The sequence below is a fragment of the Trichechus manatus genome, unplaced genomic scaffold (genome assembly GCF_000243295.1).
Source record: "Trichechus manatus latirostris isolate Lorelei unplaced genomic scaffold, TriManLat1.0 scaffold00007, whole genome shotgun sequence".
NCBI lineage: Eukaryota > Metazoa > Chordata > Mammalia > Sirenia > Trichechidae > Trichechus > Trichechus manatus.
In genome coordinates this window covers 25,366,423-25,392,081 of record NW_004443943.1, presented here as the reverse complement: position 1 = coordinate 25,392,081, position 25,659 = coordinate 25,366,423, and the positions used below count along the sequence as shown (strand labels likewise).

At 40.7% G+C, this 25,659-nt stretch overlaps 1 protein-coding gene across 3 annotated transcripts in view; it reads left to right on the top strand.

Annotated features, from left to right (window-relative positions):
- The window catches only part of HPSE2 (heparanase 2 (inactive)), a 782,979-nt gene that overhangs the window by 593,535 nt on the left and 163,785 nt on the right, over window positions 1-25,659 (top strand). For all 3 annotated transcript variants that reach the window (XM_004370016.1, XM_004370015.1, XM_004370017.1), the window contains one exon: window positions 22,583-22,689. In XM_004370016.1, coding sequence (XP_004370073.1) covers window positions 22,583-22,689 — 107 coding nt within the window. The remainder of the gene's footprint in view (window positions 1-22,582; window positions 22,690-25,659) is intronic.

Here is a 25,659-nt window from a genome sequence, read left to right as displayed (position 1 = left end):
AAACGTCGAGAAGGGAGAAGGTTGACATGTTGTGGGGTTGTTAACCAATGTCATAAAACAATATGTGTACTGACTGTTTAATGAGAAACTATTTGTTCTGCAAACCTTTACCTAAAGTACCATAAAAAAAAAAAATTCATTGCAATGATCACACAGAACTCACAGACCATATTCAAATTATGGGGTTTATTAGGGAAGTAACAGTTACAATTCAGGTTCAAGAACACTCAGGATACAGTTTTTCCATCAGGCTAGCCTCTCCCCAGCCATGCTCACAGGCATGCCTCTCCCCTCCCTGGCCCTCAGTCTCACACAAAGGCACTCAGCTGTCTCTCTCTGTGGACCAGGGAGCCCACCACACCATCTCCTGCTGCCAGGTCCCTGCTGCAGGATCTCTCCTGCTGATCTCTCCTTCCCTGATGGTGGTGAACTCCTCCTCTCTGCTCTGGATTTGGCTCTCTTTTAAGGCAAAACTGACCAATCCCCTTGGTAGGCCACAATTACCCTATCACACAATCACCTGGGTGGGAGTTACAAGACCACGGCTAGAAAGGCCACACACAAAAGTAATTAATCGCACCACATGGATTGAATTGTATCCCCCAAAATGTGTGTCTTGGGTAAGCATGATTCCCGGTATTGTGTGATTATCCACCATTTGGTGATCAGATGTGATTTTTCCTATGTGTTGTAAATCCTACCTCTATGATGTTAATGAGACAAGATTAGAGGCAGTTATGTTAATGAGGCAGGACTCAATTTACAAGATTACTCAATCTCAAGATTGCCTTGAGTCAATCTCTTTTGAGATATAAAAGAGAGAAGCGAGCAGAGAGACCGAGGAACCTCATACCACCAAGAAAGTAGTACCAGGAGCAGAGCACATCCTTTGGACTTGGGGTCCCTGTGCTGAGAAGCCCCTAGACCAGAGGAAAATTGATGACAAGGACCTTCCTCCAGAGCCAAGAGAGAGAGAAAGCCTTCCCCTGGAGCTATTGCCCTGAATTCGGACTTCTAACCTACGAGACTATGAGAGAATAAATTTTGCTTTGTTAAAGCCATCCACTTGTGGTATTTCTGTTATAGCAGCACTAGATAACCAATACAGAATTTGGTAACAGAAAAGTGGGGTGCTGGTCTAACAGATACCTAAAATGTGGAAGCGATTTTGAAATTGTGAATAGATAGAGGCTGGAAGAGTTTTAAAGTGCTTAATAGTAAAAACCTAGATTGCCTTGAAGATACTGTTGGTGGCATTATAGACATCAAAGACAATTCTAGTCAGGACTCAGAAGGAAATGAGGAGAGCTGTTACACTGGAGATTGCACAGACATCGAGAAGCAGCAACAAAACCAAGAGACCAGCATGAGACAGTGCTGGAGCCGACCCCTGGAGTGAGAGAGCTGAGTGCCTTCTGGCCAAAGTTTACTGGTGGAGGGCATACCTCCAGGCACTTACTGGTGGAGCTAAAGAGCTTTTGTCTGATTCAAAATGTTCAATACCAGTCCATTTCAGCTCACTATGCCTACGATATCGATGTTTATGCATTCTATTTCATTTTTTTACGATTTCCAATTATCCTAGATTTATGCTTCATACATTCCACATTCCAATTATTAATGGATGTTTCCAGCTGCTTGTTCTCATTTTGAGTCATGCCACATCAGCAAATGAAGGTCCTGAAAGCTTGACTCCATCCACATCATTAAGGCTGACTCTACTTTGAGGAGGCAGCTCTTCCCCAGTTTTATTTTGAGTGCCTTCCAACCTGAGGGGCTCATCTTGCAGCACTATATCAGACAATGTTCCACTACTATTCATAAGGTTTTCACTAGGCAATTTTTTCAGAAATAGACTGCCAGATCCTTCTTCCTAGTCTGTCTTAGTCTGGAAGCTCAGCTAAAACCTGTCCACCAAGGGTGGCCTTGCTGGTATTTGAAATACTGGTGCCAAAGCTTCCATTATCACAGCAACACACAAGCCACCACAGTATGACAACTGACAAACACATAGTGAATCAGACAATCATATGATCTACTATGCCAGGAACGACAAGTTGAAGAGAAATGGCATCATGTTCATTATCAAAAAGAACATTTCAAGATCTATCCTGAAGTACAATGATAGGATAGGATAACATCCATATGCCTACAATGAAGATCAGTTAATACGACCATTATTCAAATTTACGCAGCAACCACTAAGGACAAAGATGAAGAAACTGAAGATTTTTACCAACTTCTGCAGTCTGAAGTTGATCAAACATGCCATCAAGATGCATTAATATTACTGGTGATTGGAATGTGAAAGTTGAAAACAAAGAAAGAGAATTAGTAGTTGGAAAATAGGGCCTTGGTGATAGAAACAATGCCAGAGACAGCATGATAGAATTTTTCAATACCAACAACTTCTTCATTGCAAATACCTTTTCTCAATAACATAAATGGTGACTGTACACGTGGACCTCACCAGATGGAATACACAGGAATCAAATCAACTACATTGATGGAAAGAGATGATGGAGAAGCTCAATATCCTCAGTCAGAACAAGGCCAGGGGCCGACTGTGGAACAGACCATCCATTGCTCTTATGCAAGTTCAAGTTGAAGCTGAAGAAAATTAAAACAAGTCCATGAGAACCAAAGTACGACCATGCACATACTAGGTAATGTAAAACTGATAATGCCAATTTAAAACAGCTTTTGCCACGGGCTGCCAGAAGAAGGAACAAATATGTCTTGGAAGAAGTACAGTCAGGATACTCCTTAGAAGCAAGGATGGCGAGACTACTTCTCACATACTTTGGACATGTTATCAGGAGGGATCAGTCCCTGGAGAAGGACATCACGCTTGGTAAAGTAGAGGGTCACTGAAAAAAAAGAAGACCCTCAATGAGATGGATTGACACAGTGGCTGCAACAATGGGCTCAAACATAGCAACGATTGTGAGTATGTCACAGAACCGGGCAGTGTTTTGTTCTGTTGTACATGGGGTCACTGTAAGTCAGAACTGACTCAACGACACCTAACAGTAACAACAAAGAGCTTTGGAACACTTGCCCCACAGCAGGGCAGACGCAAGCTTCAAGGCCCGAGTGGCTGAGAGACCAAGGAAGCAGGAAGCAGAAGCTGAAGAGACAAGGACACAGAAAGCAGAGCCGCCTCAGTCTCAAAGGGTAGGGCCACGACCTCTGGGGTCTCAAAGGGTAGAGCTGTGGCCTCAGGGGTTTCAAAGTATAAGGCCACAGCTTCCTAGGTTTCAAAGAGTCAGATCTTCACCAACTTGGTTCTGGACTGGGGGGATGGCGTTCACGAGTGCCAGTGAGTTGGGGCCAGATCCGCTGCCCAAAACTGAGGGGCCAGGTCTTGCCAAGGGGCAGATGAATGGGGCCTGTCAGGGCCAAGGGGGTGAGTCGCCACTCAGACAGACTAGGAGAATATGGCTGCCTAAAGCTGAGGGAGCAGAGTTACTGTCCCAGTGGGCCTGGAAGGCAGAGCTGAAGCCCAGGGCTGAGGGGCCTCTACCCAGAATCTGGAGAGTGTGGCCAATACCCAGAGTCCAGAGGGCAGGGCCACTGCCTAAATGGTCTCACAAAACAGAGGATTATTTTCAAGCCTTAAGAGCTAATGTAATGTGTTCTGCTGATTTGCTTGGTGCCTGCTCTCCCTTCTTTCCCTCCAATTTCTCCTGTTTGTAATGGAAATGTCTAATTTTTACCTGTTCCACCATTTGTACTTTGGAAGCAGATTTCATAGATGAAGAGGAATTTTTGGATTTTGGACTTGGAGTTGAATTAAGACTTTTGCTATGATATGATGGAGTGAATGTGTTTTATATGTGGCAAGGACGTGAATTTTAGGGGCCAAAGGGTGGAATCGTATGGATGGAATTTTGTCCCCTCCTCCCCCAAAGTATATGTCAACTTGTCTAGGCCATGATTCCCAGTATTGTGTGATTGCCCACCATTTTGTCATCTGATGTGATTTTCCTATGTGTTGTAAATCCTATCTCTATGTTAATGAGGCAGGATTAGAGGCAGTTATGGTAACGAGGCAGGACTCAATCTACAAGATTAGGTTGTATCTTGAGTCAATCTCTGTTGAGATATAAAAGAGAGAGGCAAGCGGAGAAACAGAGGGACCTCATACCACCAAGAAAGTAGTGCCAAGAGCAGAGCGTATCCTTTGGACCTGGTTTCCTTGTGCTGAGAAGCTCCTAGACCAGAGGACAATTGATGACAAGGATCTTCCTCCAAAGCTGACAGAGAGAGAAAGCCTTCCCCTGGGGCTGGCACCCTGAATTCAGACTTCTAACCCTACTACGCTATGGGAGAATACATTTCTATTTGTTAAAGCCATCCACTTGTGGTATTTCTGATATATAGCAACACTAGATAACTAAAACAGGGTGACCTGAAGGTTATACAATAGTGATTTCTTTAAGAAAAAGATAAGAAAACAAAGTTGCAAATTTTAAAAATATATATGACCATATGAACACATTACTAGGGCCCTTCCCAGGACATTGGTAGAGGCCTTTGAAGTGGGGAGCTGGAAGCTTAAGCTTCATTAGCTTCCCAATAAATTAGCTTCTGTGACTTCACTTGGTTGTGGATCTACAGATGGGAGAATGTGACCTAAGGGAAACTTTGGCTTTTCTCCTTCATATATAGGACACTACTAATATTATAAGGAGCCCTGGTGATGCAGTAGTTTAGCACTCAGCTGCTAACTGAAATGTCGATGGTTAGAGCCCACCAGCCACTCCACGGGAGAAGAGACCTGGCAATATGCCCACATAAAGATTACATCCTAGGAAACCCTCTTGGGGCAATTCTGCTCCGTCCTATAGGGTCGCTGTCTTAGTTATCTTGTGCTGCTATAACAAAAATACCACAAGTGAGTAGCTTTAAGAAATAGAAATTTATTTTCTCATAGTTTAAGAGGTTTGAAGTCTGAATTCAGGGTGCCAGCTCTAGGGAAAGGCTTTCTCTTTCTGTCAGCTCTGGAGGAAAGTCCTTATCTCTTCAGCTTCTGTTTCCTGTTCCTTGTAGATCTCCAGTGGCTTGTCATCTCTCTTACCCCACCTCTGCTTACTCCCTTGCTTGTTTACTCTATTTTATATCTCAAAAGAGATGGACCCAAGAGATACCCTACACTAACTCTGCCTCATTAACATAACAAAGACAACCCATTCCCAAAAGGGATTATAACCACAGGCATTGAAATTAGGATTTACAACACATATTTATGGGGCAGACAGTTCAATTCATAACATTCCATCCTTTGCCCCCCCAAAATTCATGTCCTTCCCACATGCAAAAAACGCATTCACTGCATCACATCATCCCAAAAGTCTTAAATCAATTCCAAGTCCAAAATCTCATCTTCTGAATCATCAAAATCAAATATGGGTGAGACTGTAGTAGGCATATCCCATCCTGGGGCAAAATTCCTCTTCATTTGTGAACCTGTGAAATATAGACTACAAGTTATCTATTTCTGAAGTATAATGATGGAACAGGCACAAGGTAGACATTTCCATTACAAATGGGAGAAATTGGAGAGATAATGGGCACCAAGCAAGTCCGAAACCCAGGAGAACGAATTACAGTAGCTCTCAACGCTTGAAAATAATTTTCTGTTCTCTGAGACGCTGGGTGTTGGCCATGGCCTCTGGATTCTGGGTGGAGGCCCCTTGGCCCTGGGCTTCAGCTCCACCTTCCAGGCCCGCTGGAACTGCAACTCTACTCCTTTGACTTTAGATGGCCCCATTCTCCTAGTCTATCTGAGTGGTGACCCCACCCCCTTGGCCCCAGCTAGCCCCATTCTTCTGTCCCTTGGTCATGGCAGCTCCACCCCCTCAGCTTTGGGCAGTGGCCCATCCCTCTGGCACACTTTAATGGCAGCCTCACACTCCAGAACCGAGTTGGCAAAGATCTGATTCTTTGAAACCTAGGAGGCTGTGGCCCTACCCTTTGAGATCCAGAAGACCGTTGCCTCACCCTTTGAAACTAAGAAGACCCTGTTTCCCGTGCTCCTTCCAACAGTTCTGCTGATCTCCAGGCTGTTCCAGGAATGGTCCTCTTCTTTTCTTGAAGGACAACAGATGTAGCTCCTTTGACCTATTTACGGCCTGTAGAATTCCAAGAGGCAGATAGCTTTGCTTCCTTTCGTTCTTTCTCTGTCCCCTTCAGTCTAAGCTGATGGGTTTTCTGCTGTGGTAGTTGGTTAGATCCATCAGTCACAGGCTTAAACTTTTTAACAAAAGATTGTGTAGCAATGTCCTTGGTGAACATTCTAGGACATGTGTCCTTAGTTTGTACAACAGAATTTTCCATATCTTTAAGTTTTGTTTTCAGTTTGTACAGTTCATTTTTAAGTCCATCTCCTTCCTCTCACATTTTACTATAAGCAGCAGGGAGAAATCATGTAGTCCCTTTAAGATCTTACTTAGAAATCTCCTCAGCTAAATATCCAAGTTCATCACTTACAAGTTCTACCTTCCATGAAACATTTGCACATAATTCAAACAAGTTCTTTGCCACTGCATAAAAAGCATTGCCCTTCCTCTGTTGCCCAATCACATGTTCATCATCTCCTTTTAAGGCCTCACCAGAAGCATAGTTAACATCCACGTTTTTAGCAACTTTCAGTTGCTTGTACCCTATGTATTCTCTAAGACAATAAAGACTTTCTCAGCCCTGGTGGCATAGTAGTTAAGAGCTATGACTGCTAACCAAAAGGTCAGCAGTCCAAGTCCACCAGCTGCTCCTTGGAAACCCTATGGGGGCAAGTTCTACTCTGTCCTATAGGGTCACCATGAGTTGGAATCAACTCGATGACAACGGGTTTGGTGGTTTTTTTGTGTCCTCACTTTCTTCTGAGGCCTGACTAGAATTACCTTCAATGTCCATAATTCTACCAGCAGTCTCTCCAAGGCAATCTAGGCTTTAACTATTAACTCACTGCTGTTGAGTCAATTCTGACTTTTACTATTACCCATTGCTCTCAAGTTGATTCCAACTTACAGCAACCCTGTAGGACAGAGTGGTACTACCCAATAGGATTTCCAAGGAGTGGCTGGTAGATTCGAACTACCAACCTTTTGGTTAGCAGCCCAGCTCTTTAACCACTGCGCCGCCACTCTTCCAGCCACCACACGTTATCCAATTGCAAAACCACTTCCACATTGTATGTATTTGTTAGAGCAGCAACCCCACTCTTGGTACCAAATTCTATCTTAGTTATCTAGTGCTGCTATAACAGAAATACCACAAGTGGGTGGCTTTAACAAACAAATTTATTTTCTCACAGTTTAGGAGGCTTGAAGTCCAAATTCAGAGTACTGTCTCTAGCGGAAGGCTTTTTCTCTCTGTTGGCTCTGGAGGAAGGTCCTTGTCTCTTTTGAGCTTCTGCTTCTGGGCGATCTTGATGTGGTTTGTCATCTGTCTTACCCCATCTCTGCTTGCTAGCTTGCATTTAATCTCTTCTATATCTCAAAAGAGATTGACTCAAGACACCCCCGGCACTAATCCTGCCTCATTAGCATAACAAAGACAACCCATTCCCAAATGAGATTATAACCATAGGCATAGAGGTTAGGATTTACAACACATATATCTGGGGGACACAGTTCAATCCACAACAGTCACTGTGAGTCGGAATCAACTCAACGACACCTAACAACAACAGTAATAATATTATAGGCGGAATGTAACTCAAAAGGTATTTTTACGACAAGAGAGCTCCAAGATTTTAGTCACTGTCATTCCGTGAATTATATTTCCTTGATTGTTAGACACAAGTAATTATAAAATATACCATCAAATGAGTAACAGCTGTGTGTGGAGGAGTAAGCAGCTGGCAGATTTCTTTCAATATTGATTATGAAAAACATTCTGATTTCAAAAGTTTTATAATGTGAAAAAATATATCTTTAACTTATAGAAATAATGTAATTGTATTACCTTTTGGGTTGCAAATATCATTTATTTAGTACATCATATATTATTAACCCATTGAAGAAACCAGGTAATTTGCTCAAAGCCACAGAGCTTGCGAAGTAGTAAAATTAGAATTCAAACCCAGGCCCATCTAACTCCAAAGCCCACACTCTTATCCATTATGCTGTCTTCCCCATACTTGTTAACCATTTATTTTGTAATCCATGTAATACTTATATTCCTGACTATTCAGGATTAGGAAGTCATTCAAAGAGAACATCGAATGTTCTTGGTCAAAGTCCACCAATATGACCCCATGATCAGTTGCTATAATCTGTGTGGGTGTCATAGATGTGAAGGTTGAATAAAAGTTGGCTTTCACAATATTAGGCAAGTGATAGTCGGAGAGGACATGGACGGGGTGTGATTTGCATTCATTCACGGGAGTCCATTCATATGGTTCATATGCACAGGCTTTTGATCAATGTATAGTGAGGTCCTGTCATGTGCAAAGCAAGAACAATATGAAGGTATGTGCTTGCTCATGGAGATGATCACTTGGAGGAATAGTCCTAGGAGCAAATTGCTGTTCAGGGCAAAAAGCTTCTTCAGAAGGAGATAACTTGGGATGACCTTCCAATGTTAAGTGGGAAGAGTAGAGGGTTTAAGCAAGAGGAAATTACTTCTGAGGCTGGTGGGGCGTATGGTTTGTAAGTTGGTAGACTATCCAGGATGCCTGAGGGGCTAGTTAGTCACAGAAAAGGACTGAGGAAGGAAGGAAGAATGCTTTATATGCAACTAGCTGCTTTCCAATCTCTGTCTCCTTTAGCACTTATCCTTGAACATAGTCATTGCTTTGGGACTCTGAAACTTTCTTCCTTATTTTCTTGCATATGCTCATAATTTTCTTGCCTCCCCAGTGACTTTATCTTTTTTGTGTATGTCCCTATTTTAATTTTATGGTTTTTTGCAATTACATTCCATTGCTTTTCTGTGGTTTGAGATAACAAGAGCAGAGAATGCAATTTTAAATCCTTAAAATGTCACAGAAACAGAAGCCACAAATTAAAAATTGATCTGATACCAAAAGAAAATGGGCAAATACGACATTCTGGAACAGGATAAAAAGAAATTGTACAGGAAAAAAAAATTAATGAAACTGACAGGAAGTGCATTAGACAGGAGAAATAAATCAGGAAGAATGTGATGAGATATTGGAATGGCTTAGCTCAAAATAGCCCAGTTTGTCTAACCTAAGATGGACATGTTAAATATGGAGGGAGTTTTGTCAACTAGAAGCTTCTGGCTCTCCTCAAATAGGAAAATTCAGTTAGAGAGTAGATAGAGCGCTGGAATGGAACTGTGAGGATTTGATGTTTGCCCTTGTGATCTTGAGGTTATCAGTTATATTCTTCGAAACTTAACCTTTGCATTAGTAAGATGATTCTCTCACTTATTTAACAAGTATTTAATAAGCAATTAACTGTCAAGCATTATGTTAGGTACTATAGGGTATGCAAAAATGTAAACAATGTGGCTTTCTCCAGCTGCTTATAGTCTATTAGAGAAGACAGATAAACAGAAAAACTACAATTCAGAATAATAAGGTCAAGGCCAGAGATAGGTTCAAAGAACTTTCGAGCTCAGAGAAGAGAAGAATTAGCTGTCTGAAGGCTGAGTAAAGTTTCACAGAGGAGGTGAAAGACAAGGTGGGCATGTGGGGGGTGTAGTGGGGAGTAGGTGATCGGTAAAAAACTAAAAGAGCGTTGTGAAGTTGGAAAATACTGAGTCGATTTTGTATAGTGAGCCATATGTCTTGTGGGGAGAGATGGGAGAAGAAGTAGCTAAGGGATGGTTATGAAGAATCTTAGATACCAAGTTAAATAAAGCAGTTAGCATTGTATCCTGTGGGTCCACCATGTCTAACACATTCCCATGGATAAATGGATAAAATAGACTATAGTTGGTGTGTAATTACTGGTTCTTTACCTAATTTTCCCAGTTAAAGAAGAATTTCATAATTCTGGTGAGTGAAAACAATGTGACTGTGGCAACTTTGAATTCACTGTTTTCACTTTTAAGTAAATCATTCGCCAAAACCAGTGCTTTCAGTTATTTTCGGAAACAAGTTACTCATAGCACATCTCTCAACTAATCCAACAGACCTCTCTGTGAGCATACATAATTGCTGCCGACAATGGGGAACCACTGAAGATTCTTAAACTGGTGAGGGATTTGTCAAGTTACCAAACAGCAGCAGTATGGAAGATGGATTGGAGGAAGAAGAGATTAGAGGCAAGAAGACCCCGGGGAGAAATGATAGGATCCAGAACTCAGGCAGGGGCAGTGAGGAAGGATAGGACAGAATTAGTAAAATCTCCTCCTCTTCTAACCTAGTAGATAAACTTAGAGTCAAAAACCAGATAACGAGGATGAAAAGAAACATAAAAACATTACTGGGCTCTTATCTTGACCTCTTATAAGAAGGAGCAAAGACTTCCAAGAGGCAAGGTACCCCACAAAAAAGAGCTCCATGCTATAAGTAAGGTTTAAGAATCTTGCAGCAGTTATTCAGTTCTTTCTAACCAACATATTTAGGGGACAAATTCAGGTTACTTAAAGAGCAAGAGCTACTGCTCTTCCTGAAATCCTGGGGAAGGTTGATTTCCAAGTAGATGAGATGCTGAAATTAATGGACTCCAGCTTCTTTTGGAGGGTGGGCCTTCTGCCAGGACTGATTAGCCCAGCTGGCCTGTCCACTATTCCTGTTTTATTGCTTCCTTTCTCATTAAGGAAGGTGTTGGGTTTGGATAACCATAAACAACGTGTCTGCTGCTACAAGGCTACCATCTCTTGCACAGCCAGGGACTGAGACCAGGCTCTCAAGAGTCTTTTTAAAAGACTTTTAGATCACAGTTTTAGTATAGTATAGGAAAAGGAAACCCAGATTTGAAAATGTGCCACATAAATGGTTATTTTCCTGTTTTTTTTTTTTAATTTAAATTCAGAGTAGTAGGGAAAATAAAACTAAAAAAAAAAAAAAAGCAAACAAAGAAAAGCGCAATTCTGTTTTCCCTAGCCTCTCTCTTTCCTCTCGCTCCTCCTTCCTTAACATATCCACATGAAACAGTCCTGACAGTCCCCAACCCCTGAAATATAAGGGAAGGAAGCTCATACCAGGTTGTCCCCAGTAGGCCCAGGGATTTGGAGCTGCCACTGGCCGCTTGACGAGCTGTTCTGTGGGTGCCTTAAAGCTCTCTTGTCCATACAGGCCCAAGGGCTGAAGCTTGTTCCGGAACAAAAGAATTGCTGAAAGTAAGTCAACCACTTAGATTCCTTCTACCCACACTTAAGCAATCTCAGCATTTGTACTTCTTTCCCCTCCCCAGACAATGTATCCCTTAAGATAACCTTCATTGGCACATCATTTCTCACCAGGAACTGTGCCCTTTTTCTTTCCAAAGTCCTCTAATTTTCTCTCTTTCAGCTCAGGGAGAATCATATTTACTTAGAAAACCACAGAGTTGAACTATAGCCCTCTGTTTCTTAGAGTTTCACTTTCTAAGGGAATTTTGCAGCTGGTTGCATCTGCTTTTCCTGATTTTTCCTTCTCTTTTGCCCACACGGACTTCCTTCCCAGTCCCAACCAGCACCCAGCCTCGGTATCCATACCGCCACCATACATCACCATGATGGTCTTCTCTGCTGATGATAGACATACAATTCATCAAGCCTTCCACCACATGTCCCAAACAGTAAATGTTCAGAAAATATTTGTTGATGTATACTGACTACTCCTAGAACCTTTAATATTAATACTTTCTAGGAATATCTTGTCCACAACTATTTCATATAACTGGTTTAGGTTTTGTATCAAAGTTCTACCTCGTGGTTTTCTAGAAAAGAACAGGAATTGCCCCTGTGCTGAGAGTGGATAAATGAACTACTCTGAGCACTAAGTATGTTTACATGAATTTTAAATGCTAAACTGGCTTTTCCCTGCTGCTTAGCATACATCTGGGCCATTACCTAGCGTCACAAGCCGAGTGTCTGAAGGAAAAGCAACAAACTCTTAAAGTTAAATTGATCCAAATACAATCTATGTGCCTTGGATAAGTGGTCCAGATAACATTTTGTTTATACTTATAGGCTCTTACCATGTGCCAGGCATTGTTCTGAGCGCTTTATAAATATAAATCATTTAAATGTCATAAAATTCTGAGGTAGATGTTATCATAATTACCATTTTACAGCTGAGGAAATTGAGACACAGAGAGGTAATGTAATATACTCAAGGTCACACAGTAAGTACACGGTAGGACCAGGATTCAAACATAGGCAGTCTATCTCCAGAGCCAATGCCCCTAACCACTAGTCAACGCTGCCTCACCAATAAAAATAATTTGTAGCTTGTTTCCTTCCAAACCTTCCTGCAATTCGGAAGATAATTCCGAAGAACTTTTATTGATATATTGTCTATGTCCTTGCGGAGTCGTGTGCACAGAGCATTTTATAAATCCAACCGTGATCTAAACTCAAGTCTTCATTCAAAGGTGCTAGGCTTTGAACTCCTTTTGAAATATAACTGTCTCACTATGTGTCTAAGAATATACAAATTGCTACTCCGAGTTGGGCATGCCACCCATCCAACTAAGTACTTCAGACAAATGTCTTCCAGAGTTCCCTTGGAAGAAAGGCCTGGCAATCTACTTCTGACAAATCAGCCACTGAAAACCCTATGGAGCACAGTTCTACTCTGACGCACATGAGGTCAACATGAGTCGAAATCAACTCTACCACAGCTAGTTTGGTGGGGTTTTTTTGGCTCTTATCTGGATCTTCCGTGTTGTTACAGGTTCTCATTGTATGCCTTTATTTTTTCTTGATCTCAAAGGTTGTTTTTCAATCAGGGTATTGCTTCCAATTCTTTGACCAGTTCAGTTGCCCTTTCTTAGTCATATAGCATCCTTAAAGAGTGGCAATTTCTTATGGGCTTCTGCAAGGGCAGGTTTGGAATTGTATTGACTTATTTGTCTGACTATAGTGGCGTGATTTCCAGCTAAGCACTTACTCTGTGCCTGGCACTCTTCTAAGAAGTAAATACAAAAGTAAATAAGACAGGATTCTCTACCTTCAAAGAGATAATGGTTCAGGGTTTCTAGGAAGTAGTCCATACAGAATCCTGGATTTCTTTCTTAGATCATAAATGATAGTTCAGAATTTTGCCACCAAACTATAAGAACATTTTGCATTATTTCCTCTGAATCCAGGCATTACATTAGAGGGACTCACATAAATATTCATCTGCTAGGTCTGTGCTCCTTCCTATTAGCTCTCAAGATCTTCCTGTGATTGCCCTAATGTTATTTATCTGTAGGCTAAGCAGATGGGATCCTTAGCACAACTCTGTCAGGTATTATTCCATCTTATGGATGGGGAAATTGAAACTCGGAATGATCAAAGAAATAACAGAACTATAATTTGTATATCACTTTACAGTTTTCGTGATCTCTTTTATATATATGATCTCACAGCAGCCACAGTGATCTTTACATAAATTAGATATCACTCTCTTGATTCAACCCCTCCTATAGCTTTCCATCACTCAGAATAAAAGGCTCTATATTATCCACTTCTTCCTTCTTTTCTGACTTTTTAAAAAATCTTTCATCCTTTTACCTACTGTTGTTGTTAGGTGCCGTTGAGTTGTTTTCAACTCTTAGTGACCTCATGTGACAGATTAGAACTGCTCCATACAGTTTTCTAGGCTGAATCTCTACGGGAGAAGATCGCCTGGTCTTTCTCTCACAGAGCAGCTGGGTGGGTTTGAACAGCCAACCTTCCAGTTATAAGCCGAGCTGCTTAAACATCTGCTCCACCATATCTTACCTACTAAAACCCAAAAAAAAAAAAAAAAAAAAAAAACCCGTTGCCGTGGAGTCTATACTGACTCATAGAGACCCTGTAAGACCAAGTAGAACTGCCCCATAGGGTTTCCAAGGACTGGCTGGTAGATTCAAACTGCCTACCTTTTGGTTAGCAGCAGAGCTCTTAACCACTGAGCCACCAGGGCTCTAGTCTTACCTACTACACTCCAGATAATCTTTTGATTGTACAAACTCAATGATCCTGTTTCCACGTCAGGTCCTTTTTCTATGCTGCTCCTCCAGATCTGTTAAAGGATTTGCTCCTTTTCTTCACTCAGATCTCAGCTCAGATACCACATTTTCAGAGGGTCCTTCCCTGACCACTATCTAAAGTATCTATCCTCTCCTCCCTGTTAAGTCATTTTCTATCACATTGCCCTGTTTCATTTCTTTCTAGCTCGTATTATTATCTAAATTTCTTTTTTATTTGTTTATTGTCAGTCTCTTCCCCTCGACTAAAATGTGAACCAATGACAGCAGAGACTTGTTCTGTTTCATCTACTGCTTTTGTTCATTTGCTGCTTACTGTTTCATTCATTCCTGTTCCTAGAGCACTGCTTGGCCATGGGTAGGTACTCAAAAAGTATTTGTTGAGCGAATGAATAGATGTGTTTGATGTTGCCTCTAATGTTTTTTGATAGAAATCCTTAGCCCTTTTCTATTCTCATTTTTTATGCATTCTCTCTAGGCAATTTCATCTACTCGTATGGCTTTTCCTACCTCTCTCACTGTTCACCTCCAGCTCAGGTCTTTGTTTCTGAGATGATCTACTCTACGTTGTATTTGCCCTTTTGTGTGTGTGTCTCCCATATTTGTTGTTTATGTAACTTTAACTTCCATAATTAAAGATACTCTTTATCTTTGAGGAATAGGAGCCAAGGGGACCTACATTAGTATTACATAATGCAAATACATTTGACATTTTATATGTGGAAGGGACTTATATTTAATCTACTCCAAATTCATGGCTTTGCATGTTGATGAAAAAATTGAAGTCCAAGATAATGGTTGGCCAAAAGTCTCAAAGCTAATAAATGATAGAATCCAAAATTTCCAGAGCACATTTCTGTTTCTACATTATGGTTATCTGCCTACCTAGACTCTACCTCTCCTTTTGCTAATGTGTTCTGTATGTATTCCGTGGCTTTTATTACACTCACAGAGTTGTGCAACCATCACCATTATCTAATTTAGAACACGTTCATCACCCCAAAAGAAACCGAATACCCATTAGCAGTCACTCTCATTCTTCCCCAACCCTCACCCTTTTAGACCTAGGAAACAGCTAACCTTCTTCTGTCTGTATGGATTTGCTTATACTGGATATTTTATATAACTGGAATCGTATAAAATGTGGCCTTTTGTGTTTGGCTTCTTTCACTTAACCTAATGTTTTCAGGTTCATCCATGTTTTAGTATTTACCTTTATGTTTTGTTTTGTTTAGCCAAACCCCCTTCCTCTAACTGCCTTATTCCATATCTGTCTTTGAGCACAAAATTAAACTCTAAATATCCTCAAAACCAAAGGCCAAAAAAAAAAAAAAAAAAAAACCCGCAAATACATTACTCAGCTCTAGTTGGTTAGAGAAGACGGAAGGGAGCACAAAGCTTACCATGAACACAGATATTTTATTTGCCCTACATCCTAAGGGGAATCATAGATGTAGTCCTTTAAATTCACCTTATGGCTTGGTCTTTTGGTCATTTAAGGTGTTTTTCTTTTTACTTTTTTATTTTATTGTTGTACTTTAAGTGAAAGTTTACAATTCAAGTTAGTCTCTCGTACAAAAATTTATACACACATTGTTATGTGACCCTAATTGCTCTCCCTGTACTGTGACGGTACATTCCTCCTTTCCACCCCTGATTTCTTGTGTCCATTCAACTAGCTCCTGACCCTCTCTGCCTTCTCATCTCACCTCCAGACAGGAACTGCCCATTTAGTCTCATGTATCTACTTTAGCTAAGAAGCACACTCTTCACGAGTGTTATTTTATGTCCCATAGTCTAGTCTAATCTTTGACTGAAGAGTTGGCCTCAGAATGGTTTTAGTGCTGAGTTGACAGGGATTCCGGGGGCCGAGCTTTTCAGTCAGACCATTAAGTCTGGTCTTTTTTCTAGAATTTGAGTTCTGCACCCCACTTTTCTCCTGTTCCATCAGGGACTGTCTATTGTGTTCCCTGTCAGGGTGGTCATTGGTGGTAGCCAGGCACCATCTAGTTCTTCTGGTCTCTAAAATGTTTTTCTTGCTTTGTTATTTATATCATTTCCAGCTTGCCTTGAGTTGGGCACTCTGATTAGTGTTGTAAAGGATGAGAGGACTACTTTGTGGAGTCTTCCAATGATTCTTCTCTGAGTCCAAGGGTGAATTCTTATTTAATTTTTTTAGAAATTCTATTGTGCTTTAGGTGAAAGTTTACAGTGCAAATTAGTTTCTCATTCAAAAACTTATACACAAATTGTTTTGTGACATTGGTTGCAGTCCCTGCAATGTGTCAGCACTCTCCTTCTTTCCCTTTACAAGCCGGGTTCCGCATGTCCATTCGTCCGGTTTTCCTGGCCCTTTCTGCCTTCTCATTTTTGCTTTTGGGCAGATGTTGCCCATTTGGTCTCATATAATTGATTGAGATAAGAAGCACGTTCCTCACATGTGTTACTGCTTGTTTTATAGGCCTGTCTAATCTTTGGCTGAAACGTGGACTCCAGGAGTACCTTCATTTCTGAGTTAGCAGGGTGTACAGGGACCATAGTCTCAGGGGTTCTTCCAGTCTTTGTCAGACTAGTAAGTCTGGTCTTTTTTTGTGAATCTGAATTTTGTTCTACATTTTTCTCCCGCTCTGTCTGGGACCCTCTGTTGTGATCCCTGTCAGAGAGGTTGGTGGTGGTAGCTGGGCACCACCTAGTTCTTCTGGGCTATGGCTGGTGGAGGCTGTGGTTCTTGTAGTCCTTTAGTTCTTTGGACGAATACTTCCCTTATGTCTTTGGTGTTCTTCATTGCCCTTTGCTCCAGATGGGACAGAATGAGTAGATGTATCTTAGATGAACGCTTGCAAGCCTTTAAGATCCCAGACAGTACTCACCAAAGTTGGATGTAGAACATTTTCTTTATGAACTGTGTTATGCCAGTTGACCTAGATGTCCTCCGAGACCATGGTCCCCAGCCCTCAGCCCCAGTAACTCGGTCCCTCAAGGTGTTTGGATGTGTCTAGGAAGCTTCTATGGCTTTGCCTTGGTCAGATTGTGCTGACTTTCCCTATATTGTGTGTTGTGTTTCCTTTCACCAAAGTTAACACTTGTTTACTATCTAATTAGTGATTTCCCCTCCCCAGCCCTCCCCTCTCTCGTGACTGTTAAAGATTTTTTTTTCTGTCTGTAAACCTTTTCTTGGGTTTTTAATAAGTGATCTCATACAATATTTGTCCTTTTGTGATTGACTTGTTTTACTCAGCACAATATCCTCCAGATTCATCCATGTTGTGAGGTATTTTGCAGAGTCATTGTTCTTTATCATTGCATAGTATTTCATTGTGTGTATGTACCATAGTTTGTTTATCCATTCATCTGTTGATGGGCACTTAGGTTGTTTACATCTTTTTACTATTGCAAACAATGCTGCAATGAACATGAGTGTGCATATGTCTATTTTGAGATGGCTCTTATTTTTCCAGGATATATTCCTAGGAGTGGGATTGCTGGATCTGGATGGCTTCACTGGAGAATTCTACCAAACATTCAGAGAACAGCTCACACCAGTACTACTCAAACTATTTCAGAGGATAAAAAAGGAAGGAATACTCCTGAGTTCATTCTTTGAAGCCAGCATAACCCTGATACCAAAGGCAGTCAAAGACACCATTAAAAAAAAGAAAATTATAAACCAATATTGCTAGTGAATATAGATGCAAAAATTCTCAACAAAATTCTAGCCAATAGAATTCAGCATCATATCAAAAAAAATAATACACCATGACCAAGTGGGATTCATACCAGGTATGCAAGGATGGTTCAATATTAGAAAATCAATCAACATAATCCACCACATAAATAGAACAAAAGAAAAGAATCATACGATCATCTCAGTTGGCACAGAAAAGGCGTTTGATAAAGTCCGACACCCATTCCTGATTAAAAAAAAAAAACTCTCAATAGGAATAGAAGGAAAATTCCTCAGCATACTAAAGCACATCTATACAAAACCAGGGAGCCCTGTTGGCACAGTGGTTAAGAGTTTGGCTCCTAACCAAAAGGTCTGTGGTTCAAATCCACCGGTCTCTCCTTGGAACTGCTATGGGGAAGTTCTACTCTGTCCTGTAGGATCACTAAGAGCTGGAATTGACTCAACAGCAACAAATTTGGTTTGGTTTCGTTATACAAATCCAGTAGCCAACATCATTCTCAATGGAGAGCCTGAAAGCATTCCCCCTGAGAATGGGAACAAGACAAGGATATCGTATATCACCACTCCTATTTAACATTGTGCTGGAAGTCCCAGCTAGAGCAATAAGGCAAGAAAAAGAAATACAGGGCATCCAAATTGGAAAAGAAGAAGTAAAACTATCCCTATTCACAGATGATATGATCCTATATATAGAGAACCCCAAGGATTCCACAAGAAAACTATAAAACTAGTAGAAAGACGCAGCAGAGCAGCAGGATACAAAATTGACATACAAAAATCAGTTGGATTCCTATACACCAACAGAGAGAATTTCAAAAAGGAAATCAGAAAAACAATACCACTATAATAGCCCCTAAAAAGATAAAATACTTAGGAATAAATCTAACCAGGGAAGTAAAAGACCTGTACAAAGAAAACTACAAAACACTGTTGCAGGAAATCAAAAGAGACCTACATAAATGGAAAAACATACCATGCTCATGGATAGGAAGACTCAACATTGTGAAAATGTCAATCCTTCCCAAAGTGATCTACGGATATAATACAATCCAAATCCAAATACCAACAGCAAAACTAATCACCAACTTTATATGGAAAGGAAAGAGGCCCTAGATAAGCAAAGCATTATTTAAAAAAAAGAACAAAGTAGGAGGCCTCACACTACGTGATCTCAGAACCTACTATACAGCCACAGTAGTCAAAACAGCCTGGTACTGCTACCATGATAGACACATAGACCAATGGAACAGAATCGAGAACCCAGACGAAAATCCATCCACCTTTGGTCAGCTGATCTTTGACAAAGGCCAAGAGTCCATTAAATGGGGGAAAAGACAGTCTTTTTAACAAACAGTGCTGGAAAAACTGGATGTCCACCTGTAAAAAAAATGAAGCAGGACCCATACCTCACACCATACACAAAAACTAACTCTAATTTTTAACAACATTTAAGTTCGGTTTCCATTCTTAATTCTCTGGGTCTTTCTTCCATTCTTGACCACCATCCTTACTTCCATCCCAAATTTGTTTGATTCTTTTTATAGCTTTCTTTCTGAAAGGGTCAAGCACTCTGCCAACCCTGATTTTAAAATAAGTTTTGAATAACACGCAAATTCCCTAGTAAATGGCAGAGAGAGAGGGTAGGGAGCTGTACCTAAGAACAGATGAAAAGAGGAATATGGCTGTTGATGTCTGCCATGGGTTTGGGGAAAGGAAAGTTGTGGCATATATGATGCTGCATCCCACATTTTTATTATGTTGTTGTTTTGTTTTTTTTTTTCAGACCTCAGGTGCAGAGGATTGAGTGAAAAACAATACTCCTCAGTTCATAACAAACCATTATCATCAGTTCATTCAAGGTCCTGCTCTGTTTTTGTTTTATTTTTCCTCTTCATGTCTAATCCTTACTTACATTCACCTCCTTTCCATAGATATTCCTTCTATGAGTTTGATATATGCCCTTGAGAGACATGGATCTTTATATACTATTTAGTGTTGTTGGATGTAAATAAGTAATTACATAAATAGTATTGTGCCTTAAATCTCATTCTGTTTCTAACTTTTTTTTAACTCACCACTAAATCATTAGAACCTATCCATGTTTCTGGATTTACATGTAATTTATTGTTCTAACTGCTGCATATCACATTTTATGGTATGTATACACCCCATTTTATTTTTCCATTCCTCTTGTGATGAACATCCACTGTATTAGGCTGGGTTCCCTAGAGAAGCAAAACCGGTGAAGTGTATAAATATATATAGAGAGAGATTTATGTCAAGGAAAAGGCTCATACGATTGTAGAGGCTGGAACGTCCCAAGTCCTTGGATCAGGATGGAGGCTTCTCCTGATTCAGGTAGCCACAGGGGCTGGGGAACCCAACATTGGCAGGTTGGAGAACAGGGCTCTTGCTCACAGGCTGTGATGATTGATGGATCCCAAGATTGGCAGGCAAGACCACAAGGCTTCTGCTGATTCACATATCTGCAGGGGCTGGTGAACTCATGACTGGCAGTTCAGAGAGCAGGACTCTTGCTCACAGGCTGTGAAGATCGACCAATCCCAAGATCAGCAGATAAGCTGCTAGCTCAAGTCCCAAGAATGAGAGGTCAGACGAACATGAGGCAGCTGCAGGATCCAGAGCAGGCAAAAGCCAGAATGTCAATGTATATTCAGATGCAGGCCACATACCCAAGGAAACTCTCTTTCAACTGATTGGCTACTCACAGCAGATCCCATCATGGGGGTGATCACATATAAACACTGAGACTCATGGCCCAGCCAAGTTGACACCCAATCTTAACCATCACACCCACCATAAACAGTGACACAATGAACATCCTCATACTTGTCCCCTTAGAAGCTTGAGGAAGCATTGCTTTGGTATCTTTCTCTAGGAGAGGAATTGGTGGTCAAGAGGACCTAAATGTTCTGCTGCTATCCATAAGGTTTTCACTGACCAATTTTTTCAGAAGTGTATTGCTAGGTCCTTCTTCCCAGTCTGTATTAGTCTGGAGGCTTTTTTTTTTTTTTTTTTGTATTGGGCAAATCTGCTGCAAAAAACCTCTTTAAAGTGTTAAAAAGCAAAGATGTCACCTTGAGGACTAGGTGTATTTTTAATTATCTCATATGCATGTGAATAAGGAAGACTGAAGAAGAATTGATGAATTTGAACTATGGTGTTGACAAAGAATACTGAATATACCATGGACTGCCAGAAGAACGAACAAGTCTGTCTTGGAAGAAGTACAGCTAGAATGCTCATTAGAAGCGAGGATGGCAAGACTTCATCTCACATACTTTGGACATGTTATCAGGAGGGACCAGTTCCTGGAGAAGGATATAATGTTGGTAAAGTAGAGATCAGTGAAAAAAAGGAAGACCCTCAAGGAGATGGACTGACACAATGTCTGTACCAACAGGCTCAAGTATAACAATGATTGTGAAGATGGTGCAGGACTGGGCTGTGTTTCGTTCTGTTGTACATGTGGTCGCTATGAGTCAGAACTGACTCAACAGCACCTAACAACAACAGCAGCACCTAAATACACTATTGTCTTTATCTAATCTTGCTTTACATTATTGACATCCTCTCAGTCCCACCTCCTACTCTAACCATTGTGGCAGTGACCCACTTGATTCTAGTGCAATGTGGTAATGCCTCACCTCTCAATTCCTGCTCTAGGACTGAGCCAGAGGTGTGGGGTACTCAGGAAACCCATTCAGCACTCTCATGCCTACACAGCCAAACATGGGGAATTAACATTCATGAGGCCACTCTTCCCCTTCGGGAGATAGGAGCCAAGGGATAAATGATTCCTTTTGTATCTCCTCCCCAGGGGACCTGAATTCTGAGACACAGTTCATAAGGCTCTTACCAAGATCGCTGTGGAATTGAGTACCATTTGGCAGCAAGGATTGCCAAATTGAAAACACATCCTTGTATTGGTTTTCTCTTCTCTGTTTCAGTTCCCTAGTTCCTCGTCCCTGCTTCCTGGTGCTACTTCTCAAATGAACCACCTGTACATAAGCCTTTGTGTCAGGCTCTGCTTTCAAGGGTACCCCCATACAACTTTATCCCTAAGTATTCCCAGATTGCTTTCCGAAGTATCTGTGCACTGATTTAGTTTGAACAATTCTCCAACTTGTGGATCAGAGACTGGCCAGTTCAAAACTTCAGAGGACCACCTTTTGACAAGAGGTTTTGCCTCTTCTTAGAAGGCATGCAGCTGTAGTTGCTTCCTGTGTAGGGTCTTTTACCCATGGGTCAGTGATTTTCCTTTTTACACTTAATGCAGTTATTTTTAAAATGTGGTTGCAATATTAATGCCCTGGTAATTATAAAATACCTCTCCCAAACATTGCTTTCTACCCTGTATTATGATTTGTGACCTCTGATGCATGGACAGTGCACACAGTCGGTGGAGGTGCCATGACAGAGTATTAGAAAATATTGCTTTCCAGTGTGTGTTAGTATGAAAACATAGTACAATTTATATTTTTCTTTAAAGGGTGTTGCAGTTAGCTTATATCCTCAAATATGCACTTGTTCTTCTTGTCACATTGTCACCTGTGTTTACTTAGGAAAAAATGATCATTTCCTTGAGTAGACACGTGGATGTTAATGCTTTTTTGTATTTGTATGCCAACTGACTGTATGAGGTGCATCTTCATGAAAAAAGCACACATCATGACCTCCTGGGAGCAGGGAATATGAGAAACTTCCTCAAGGGAATGTGTGTTCCTTCTAATTTTGGAAGTGCTTTTAAAATTCTCATTATCCCCTTCTGTTTTTGTTTTGTGAACAGGTGGTTAATACATACACCCCAGGAAAGAAGATTTGGCTTGAAGGTGTGGTGACTACCTCAGCTGGAGGCACAAACAATTTGTCTGATTCCTATGCTGCGGGATTCTTGTGAGTGACATTTGCAATTTTACTCCGAGGGGCTTTGAGAAAAGAATGACATTAAACCTCAAACCCTGCCCATTATTCTGCCCATGGGTGGGGGATTCATTTCCCTTAGAAAGGGCTTCATCCCCTCACATGTGAATGTGTTTGACCATTCAACAAACAGTGATTAGTGCCTTCTCTAGATACTACAATGTCAGGCACACGCATCTGAGCAAAGATGGTAGTAGTCGTTGTAGTAGTAGTAATAATAACAATAATAGTAATGAGAAGCTTTATTTAATGTCTACAGTGCAAAACACAGTGTAGATAACATATATTTTCTCATCTAATTCTCACCACAGTCCTGGGAGATAGGTAAGAATAAGACATGGCTTTTATACTCCAGAAATTTACGGTTGGAGGGACTGGGATAGGAGATAACTACATTATCAAGCTGTGGAGATAAATGCCATAATAATAATTTTATCTATATAGTGCTTACCATGTGTCAAACATATACCCACTTCTCACTTATTGACATGGTTAGGTTACAAAGGCCAGGTTATTACGTGAAAATCCACGTTACACAAAAATGGAGGATGACCACATCAGATCACAAAATGGAAGGTGATGACATCATTATGTAGTGGCCAAATTACATGATTACGTAACTTCCAAACCACTGAGAATCATGGACCAGCTAAGCTGGCACATAATCGTCACGGTCAGCATTACTCTTGCCTCCCATCTCAGCGTTTGTTACTGCCAGATGTATATCATTAATGTGCAAAATGGTTGGATAGTAGATTTTTTACTATTATCGTAAATGTAAAATGTTGGATAACAAGATAGTTGATAAGTGGGGAATTTGTTGTTGTTACGTGCTGTCAAGTCGGTTCTGACTCATAGTGACCTTATCTACAACAGAACGAAACACTGCCTGGTCCTGCGCTATCCTCACAATCATTGCTATGTTTGAGCTCATTGTTGCAGACACTGTGTCAATCCATCTCATCGAGGGTCTTTCTCTTGTTCGCTGACCCTGCCTTACCAAGCATGATGTCCTTCTCCTGGGACTGGTCCCTCCTGATAACATGTCCAAAGTACATGAGATGAAGTCTCACCATTCTCTTCCAAGGAGCACTCTGGCTGTCTTCCAAGACAGGCTCGTTCATTCTTCTAACAGTCTGTGATATATTAAATATTCTTCACCAACACCATAATTCAAAGGCATCAATTCTTCCTCAGTATTCCTTATTCATTGTCCAGCTTTCTCATATGTAAGGCAATTGAAAATACCATGGCTTGGGTCAGGTGCACCATAGTCCTCAAAGTGACATCTTTGCTTTTCAGTGTTTAAAGAGATCTTTTGCAGCAGGTTTACCCAATGCAATGCATCATTTGATTTCTTGACTGCTGCTTCCATGGGCGTTGATTGTGGATCCAAGTAAACTTAAATCCTTGACAACTTCAATATTTTCTGTTTATCATGATGTTGCTTATTGGTCCAGTTGTGAGGATTGTTGTTTTCTTTATGTTGAAGTGTAATCCATACTGAAGGCTGTAGTCTTTGATCTTTATTAGTAAGTGCTTCAAGTCCTCTTTGCTTTCAGCAAACAAGGTTGTGTCATCTGCATATCTCAGGTTGTTAATGAGTCTTCTACCAATCCTGATGTCATATACTTCTTCATATAGTCCAGCTTCCCAGATTATTTGTTCAACGTATAGATTAAGTATGGTGAAAGGATAGAACCCTGATGCACACCATTCCTGATTTTAAACCATGCAGTATCCCCTTGTTCTGTTCTTGGTCTATGTACAGGTTCTGCATGAGCACAATTTAGTGTTCTGGAATTCCCATTCTTTGCAATGTTATCCATAATTTGTTATGATCCACGCAGTTGAATGCCTTTGCATAGTGTGTAAAACACAGGTAAACATCTTTCTGGTACTCTGTGCTTTCAGCCAAGATCCATCTGACATCAGCAATGATGTCCCTTGTTCCATGTCCTCTTCTGAATCCAGCTTGAATGTACTGCTACAACCATTTTTGAATGCTCTTCAGCAAAATTTTATTTCCTTGTGATATTAGTGATATTGTTTGATAATTTCCACATTCTATTGGATCATTTTTATTCTAATGGGCACAAATATGGATCTCTTCCCACTGACTGGCCAGGTAGCTGTCTTCTAAATTTCTTGGCATAGATGAGTGAGCACCTCCAGTGCTGCATGCATCCATTTGTTGAAACATCTCAACAGGTATATATACATATATATATATATATATATATATATATATATATAAAACTTATATATATATGGTGAAACCTGTGAGAGCCAGAACTTGACAGGACAGGCTTATTTTTCCAGATCTCACAAGTTTTCTGCCTTTGATAGGGTGCAGTCTTTCCACTCTTCTATCTCTCCTTTTAGTGAAAATATTTGCGTTTTCCTTCTCTGACAGCTTATTACACAGGTTCTGGCTTTTGTGGGTTTGACTGTATATCTTTATAACAAATCAGTGAAGAGAGATGAGGAAACTGAAGGACAGGGTTGAAGTAATTTATCCAAGGTCACTCATCTAGTTAGTGGCAGATCTGGGACTCAAACCCAGGCAGTCTACTTGAGTCCTCTTTACCATTTCATTAGACCACTTTTCTTTTTGCCTTATATTAGTCATTTCACATCATTCTCTAAAGAAAAGAAAAGAAAAGTGATAAACGTACAAAGGAGTCAAGAATTTCTCTGGGATTTGAAAAAGTTATTTAAAAACTCCCAACAAAAAAAAGCCCTGGCCTGGATGGCTTCACTGAAGAATTCTACCAAACTTTCAAGAGTTAATACCACTTCTACGAAAGGTATTTCAGAGCATAGAAAAGGATGGAATACTCCCAAACTCATTCTATGAAGCCAGAATAACCCTGATACCAAAACCGGGTAAAGACACCACAAAAAAGAAAATTACAGACCAATATCCCTCATGAACATTGA